At 34.5% G+C, this 7,616-nt stretch overlaps 1 protein-coding gene across 1 annotated transcript in view; it reads right to left on the bottom strand.

Moving 5' to 3' along the window:
- Window positions 1-306: 306 nt before the first annotated feature.
- LOC102828989 (glutamate receptor ionotropic, delta-2-like) overlaps window positions 307-7,616 on the bottom strand; it is a 91,095-nt gene continuing 83,785 nt past the window's right edge. The window contains exons 3-5 of the mRNA XM_006872974.1: window positions 3,871-4,076; window positions 3,540-3,652; window positions 307-457 (exon numbers count right to left, since the gene is read on the bottom strand). Of these exons, the coding sequence (XP_006873036.1) occupies window positions 307-457; window positions 3,540-3,652; window positions 3,871-4,076 (470 nt within the window). The remainder of the gene's footprint in view (window positions 458-3,539; window positions 3,653-3,870; window positions 4,077-7,616) is intronic.

Genomic DNA, 7,616 nt, shown 5'->3' with positions numbered 1-7,616 from the left:
GTGTATATAATGAACGTGCTGGACCTAGGTGGGGAGTCACAGTATCTCCATCAGAGTGCTGTATCCCATCTGGTCCCAACTTTACTATTTTCATTTTGTGTCTTGTGTCTTCCTTTTTTCTAATCTTCCATTGCCCCTGCTGGGGTTTAATCTTTCCATGCGGGTTGTGGAGTGTAGCCAATTGTGAGACACTACAAGAGGGAAATCAGGTATATCTTTTATCTCAATTATGCCATTTTAATTTCATGTTTTATTATTTTATTTTACATCTGCTTCTTTCACTAGACTAAGTAACTTTCTTGGGATTTAGTTCTCTTTGGGTTTCCAGAATTTCATTGCCACTTGGTGTTTTGCTTTGTTTTTCAAATGAAATGCTTCTAGTACTAAAGGTATAAGCCTAGTCCTAGAGCAAGGACTATCTGAAGGTAATGGTATAAATGCTTTAGCTTTGTCTATTCTAAAAAGAGAAACAGTTTTTTCTTTTTGAAATATTTGTGGGACATTTAAAAAAAAATCTATTATTTTAATTTTCATCATTGACCTTTTAAACAATGTAGTCATTTGCTCCATGAGCCACTCCCTCCATCACCCCACGACCCGCACCCCAGAATCTTGCAAAATCTTTTGCCATAGTCAGGAAAGTTTTATCTCTCTATAAAAATACCTTTTCTGAGATCTCATGTCAAACTTTGCTTAATTCTATTGGCAACCCATTTTCTAGACATGTAGGACCTACAAAAATGAACTACTTGGGTTCTCCGCCTACCTTTTGAGCTATATTTCTTCCTATTGCCTGCATGCTTTGCCTCGTCATGCATCCTCACATAGAGCCTCTTTGAGTTTTCTCTTCTAGCCCTGTTTACTTCATTCTCTATAAATTCTTCTTCAGTGATTTCTTCCATGTGCCTGGTACTGAATGCACCTTTGTGACAACAAATCTTTCATCAATTCACTCCTCTAATGCTCTACTTCTTTCTAACAAATTCATCTAACTTTTTGACATGGATAGCCTAGAGTCCATTTCATTTCTCTCACCACACATCCAAACAGTAAACACATGAATCTTTGTTCCACCCACATCACAAAGGTACTTGCTGTTGCAAAAATAATCAGACTTTCCTAATTCCTAATCTAATGCACACCAGTTCTTATTTTTATAGCAATAGTTCAGCATTCTCATGCTGAACTTCTTTTCTCCTTAGCTTTATAGTTTTGCCTACAAGACAGATTTTTCATGGTTTTCTTTGCTAAATCTTACTGCCCTGTGTCTGGTCTTTAGTTGTGTTGCTACTCTTAGTTGACTGACTGCCTACTACTTTTACACACAGTCGTAATTTAATTATGTATAATTATAAGGTTAGCAGTTCAAATGATACCTCATGCTTCTCTGATGGATAAAGATGAGGCATTCTGTTTCCACAAAGAATAAAAACTTCAGAAACCCTATAAAGGGTTGTTATGAGTCAGAACTGAACGGATGGCACTTAACAGCAATTAAATATATTATAATCCTCAAAATCTTGTCTAAGAATGTGAACTCACACAATCTACCCCTGAATGACTCTCTTTCAATGGTCTTTTGTCCCATAAACACCTGATGCAGATCTTTATTCGGCCCTGAAAAAACTGGAGTGTTTACTTCCTAACAGTTAGATTTTCTCTGTTACAAAAGAAATGATCAAGTTTTATTCTCCTTCTTAGACCATTAATTCTGGCACTCAATGGCCTTTATGATCTGGTATGAATCCATGTTTCTCATAGTGTGTACCCCTTATCTTCTTCATATAAACTATTTTAAACCTATATAAAACTACTTTATCTTATCTGAGGATATGGTAATGGTTGATGTCTTTGCTCATCTTGACATCTTTTTCAGAAGAAACTACATCTTGAGCATCACCTAAGTGCTAGGTACTTCTTTTTAAAGCATATTATAGGATATCTCATTACTGTATATTACCAACTTAATACATCAGCATTTATCAGACTACTCCCATTTTACAGAGACAAATCGAAGGTGCACAAATGTAAAACAATTTGCCCATTCCACATGCTTAGAAATTGACTGAGATGGACTCATAATTGTTACAAACCATTCCCCGTTTGTAAATACCTACTCATGATTTAAAAAAAAAGTATGATCTAAATGTCTTGTCTCAGTGAAACCTTCTCTGATCTCATTAGCCAGAAATGTCCACAGATACTGCAACCTCACTTTCACACCTTGAACAATTCCCATTCATATTACATGTCTCTGTGTACTTGTTTTCAACTTTTGGCAGATTTTGTTTATTGAAAGGTAAGAATCAATTACTATAAAATGGGGAATATTCTATTATGGAAAAATCTAGTTCAGTGAGATACTCTGAGTTGTTTGCTACACTAACTAGGTTAAAGTCCTCTTTTGTTGTTGCTGCTGCTGCTAAGTGGCATCAAGTTGGTTCTGACTCATAACGATCCTTCTGAGAGTTTTCAAGGCTGTAAATCTTTGCAGAAGCAGACAATCTCATCATTTTCCCATGAAGCAGCTAGTGGGCTCAAACTGCTTATCTTGTAGTTTGCAGCCCACTGCTTATTTTACAGAGCCACTATATTCTCCTAGAGACCTCTTTTGTTGTTATTAAGTGACATAGTGACCTTGTATATGGTTTCTAAGGAGCAGCTGGTAAGGGTTGAACTGCTAATTTTGGTCAAGTGCTTATCCTACAGTACCACACAAAGACTTCTAAAGACCTTTGGTGCTGTTGTTGTTAAATGCCATCAAGTCTGTTTCGACACCAGAGGAGTGGCTGGTGAACTTGAACCGCTGACCTTACGGTTCAAAAGGACCTTGCAATCCAGCGCATTAACCCACAACACCACACCAGGACTCCTTTAATACATAGAGATGTATCCATTAAAATAAAACTTGATATTATTGATAGTTTCCCACACATTTTATTCTTCTTAGAATATTCTATTCTGCTTGATGCCAATTACATGGATGTTTTTAAGTGTCAAAGAGTTTTTAACACATTCCTAATTTGGAGATTTAGAGTAATACTTTGAGAGCTAAAGGCAGCATAATGGAAAAGTGAAGAAAAATTAATTACTCAAATAAAGGCACCCTAATCTACTCTTAACAACAACAAAAAACAGTGTGAAGTATATAATATCATGACCAGTTAAATCACTATTTAAAATTAAATCATGAAGTAAAGCAACAATGACGTATATATATATTTATTTATTTTTTAACAAGGAGATAGGAAGCACAGAGATGTTATACCAATGACTAGAAAAGTCTTAATTGTATTCTGACAGTAAGTACTTCAGCACTTCTAGCCAATTGAATAAATATAGTTAAACTTTTCAGTATGCAGCACCTTAAAATGTACAGTGGTCACCACTTGGGAGAGCTTCAGACAGTTTTATTTGTCTTGTGCAGAATTCATAGAGCAGAAGTAAATTTTGTACAAGTAATCATGCTTAGGTGATAATAGCCTACTTCAAGTGACTCTTTTCCAAGAAATGAATTTTTTACTTTCTAAAAAACTTACAAGTCAGGGATCTGTACACTTGAGAATTCATTCTTGAATTTGTTACAATCATTCAGGTCAACAGCACTTTTAAAACCTTCATAAGACTTCTGAAATTTGTCTTGGCCATATGTCTAAATATATGTAAATACAAACATTCAGAGCAATTAACTGGGCAGTAGGGGTAACTGTGATGAACAAGCAAGTCACTGTGATACCTCAATTAGTGATAATGACAGCTGTGTACTTAATTCCCTTCTACTGCTCTTAATTTTTATCTCTTCTGTGGGTTCCATTTCAAAGCATTTTATTTTTACGCCAACAACCCCAAAGCTTGGGTATTTTCACTTACTTCTGTGATGAAGGATTTGGCTGTGGCAGGATTCATAACAAGGATGGCTCGTCTAAGAGTATCTCGATAGCGATTCAGTTCTTCTATCCGCATGGTGTCAAAGAGAGTGGTGATCATTTTATTGATGTTGTTTTCTACCTTCTGAAGTGCAACATCCATTCCCTGCTGAGATACTTTGTCCAAAAACTCCTGTATTCCACGGATATCTAGGAACATCAAAAGTTAATTAATATGTGAGCAAAGAGACAGAATCTTGCTCATATATATCATAATAATTCATTTTTAAGTATTATGGGATGTATCAAATACGAATTGAGTGGCTGTTGAAAACCTCATATATGTTTAAGGTGTAGTAAAATTTAATGTGTTTACAGAAAAATGTAAAAAGTGTTATTTTAAAGTAGCTTCATTCTCTCTATTTAGCATTCTAAATAACCTCTACTATGAAAAATGAACCAGATGTGTGATGTGGATTTGTGGGAAAGGATTCTCACTTTACTAAACCAAAACTGGAGAAAGAAAGCAACATTCCTGTTTTCTTCAGCATGAAATGTATTAATCTCAGCTAAAACATGGATATCTTTGATGACAGATGAATCAGAACTAAGTTTACCAATATTTCTTAAAATAGGGAACAACATCACTGAATTTCACATTTGCTATCTAAATAGGGAAAGGGTTTTGAGAAGATATCACTGAAGGATCAAAAAGCACTTAGACTGTAAACAAAATCTGGGAAACTTGGTTGGTGGGAGACAGAGCTTCTCTTTCAGAGCATGGAATATGTGCTTTGTATGTAAGACATAATCTTAAAAAGATATGTCAATCTTTTAGGGGTCGGTAAGCAATGAATTTAGAATGCCTGGCCATTACCAGAATGTACACATTCTCATTCCAAAATCGCAAATTTTTGAAAGGCTGCCAAATAAAAATGTCTATGTCAGTTTCTCATTGAATAATAAAGGTAAAATCCATTCTAAATAAAGTACATACATATTTGTATTTTTATGTATATTTAAGTAATAAGTCCTGGTGTGGTGCTGTAGGGTAAGCACTGGACTGCTAATCACCAGTCGCTCATTAGAAACCCTACAAATGGCCACTACGAGTTGAAACAGACTTGACAGCACCTAACAACCATAATAACAAATAATGTTGGAAATGTTACAAATATTTCTTTCTAGTGTAATTTTTAGTATACATAGAAGAGATCTGAACTATTAAAAAATTACTAGAAAATAAGGGTGACACAATATAATATCCACATAGCAGATACACTGTTACTATATCATCAATTATGTTTTTCATTATTACTCCATGGTATAAAGTCTTAAAGACAAAAATTGGTCAATTATTGGATGTGAAAGGTATGGAAGCATGCTGCTTTTTCCTTCACATTCCTTATGATGTGTGATGGCATACATACAAACTTTGTTTATCAAGTGTAGTAGTTTACTTATCTTTCTAACATATTAAGAATGAAAAGAAATTAGTAAACCCATAGAATAATAAAACAAATAGCCACAAATTTGGAAATGGATATTTTCTTGGTTCTGATCTTTATAAATTAGGATTATTTCATATACTAGATTCCACTAACACATAATGGAGTCCTGGTGTTGGATCAGCACTGGACTGTGAAATACAAGATCAGCAGTTTAAACCCACCAGCTGCTCTTTGGAAACCATATGCATGGTTTCTGTGAGTTGGAAGCAACTTTATGGCTCTTAACAATAGCGATACTTAATGCCATGATATAATAAGTATTGGCTTTTTATGTTTTATGGCTTATAAATTAAATATTATTATTAAACTTCTAAGCATTTTGATAGCCTGACATGTTATAATTTTAAAAAAGATATAAAATCATGTTAAAATTATCAGAATCTGTCACTGTGTAGATTACTAGTTAATGCTGTGACTAGTTACTCATAAGGAGCTCTGGTAGCGTAGTGGTTATGAATCAGGCTGCTAATCTCATGGTCAGCAGTTCAAAACTACCATCTGTTCTGCAGGAAAAAGATGAGGCTTTCTGTTCCCATAAAGATTTACAGCCTCAGAAACCCTGTACAGGGTAGTTATGAGTCAGCGCCGACTCCACAGCACATAACAACAAGTTACTCATAGTAAAATTTATATTGGCAAGGTAACAAAACAGTCCTAAAAACTATCTTTTCTTTTTTTGATGCATGTGTTCATTTGCCTGATGACTTTTAAAACTCGTCCTGTACAAGTCTTACCTTATATTTCTTATTACTGACTTTAGAATTATAGAATGTTGGCCTCAAAGTGGTTTAAAGGAGTAAAAGCCTCAGCTGGAGCAGAGTGTGCAATAAAAGAACCAGGACATTAAAAGTACTATGTAACTATTAAATGTCCAAGTTAGAAAAGTGCATAAGACACTCAAGCAAATTTAAAAAGGAGTTTAATTCAATGGAACAGGGTAAACACAGGAAGAACTTTAATAACAGGTTTATATAGACACTAAAGGTGGAATTCTTGAACTTTGATGTAAATCAGAATCTGGAGTCTATTACTATAAATACAGAATCCTGATTGCCACCCCATGCAAACATGGAATAAGGTTTTGTTGTCAGGAGGACAGTATCTGTATTGGGCTACCCATCACTGATACTTGCCAGTAGTCATGCTTGGGTTTTCCCTTAGTGAATATCATACACCAGGTATAAAGAACTCGTCACATAAACTGGTCATACATAACTAATGCTGGTTTAAAAAGTTTGAAGAGTCAAGGGATATATATATATCCCTGCTATACACTGTTAGTAGATGTTGATGATTGTCTCAAGACAGTTTTAAGCACTAATAGCATTGGTAATGTGGAGATCACAGTTCCTTACCTTATTAAATTCTCATTGTTTCTGAGACAAGGTTAGACTAAACCTGCAGGTGTTGTCTGAGTAGGTCCCAGAGTAGGTAGTGATTAGCTTCACAGAACTTTTTGAAGTAGGTCAGAACCACTACATTTCATTTAACAGAAAAGGAAGGTCAGATTTAGAGAGTTTAGTGATGTCTACAGAATCCCATAGCTATTAAGTGTAAGATTCAATTACATTTACTTTACAGTGTATAAAGTCAGAACCCTTTCCACAGAACTGATATTGAGGTCAAAATCTTGGTAGACAATGATTACCCTGTGACCTTCTATGTGCCTTCTCCATTATGATACAAAGATCTACTATGAGAATATGTGTCAGATACATGCTTGACTTTGAGCTCTAAGTTTCCCTTTTTGTTGTTATTGTTACATTTTAATTTCAGTTACATATAATTGCATCTAAATATAAGGGAAACAAAATAGGATTCACATAGATATAAGACCTTTGATGTTAAGAAAATATAATACCACCAGAGCATAATGTTAAAGAGCATTCATGCTTCATGAAATGTTTTGATAAAAAAAAAAAAATAATGTACCTTGGCAATTACAAATTTAACTTTGAGAGAAAAAATATTTGTGCAAATAAATATTATTTGAGTCCCATACAAAGCTACATGTTGCAATAAACCAGTGAATACCAACCCCAAAATCTAGATACACACTATATAAGTAAACAAATTAATAAATGCGAATCAAAGTGAGTTCTTAGAAGAAAACAATGAGTATGTTGTTTTAGATAATAATGGGTCTGCTCAGATGGAGTTTCTATTTGAATTACAAGGCTCAAAGAAACCTCTGAAAAGCTGATGTTTAAGCCTTAGTCATACTGTGGTGGCTTGTGAG

Source organism: Chrysochloris asiatica, unplaced genomic scaffold (genome assembly GCF_000296735.1).
Source record: "Chrysochloris asiatica unplaced genomic scaffold, ChrAsi1.0 scaffold00218, whole genome shotgun sequence".
Taxonomy (NCBI): domain Eukaryota; kingdom Metazoa; phylum Chordata; class Mammalia; order Afrosoricida; family Chrysochloridae; genus Chrysochloris; species Chrysochloris asiatica.
The sequence above is the reverse complement of the archived record's forward strand: the minus strand, read 5'-3'. Positions and strand labels throughout refer to the sequence as shown.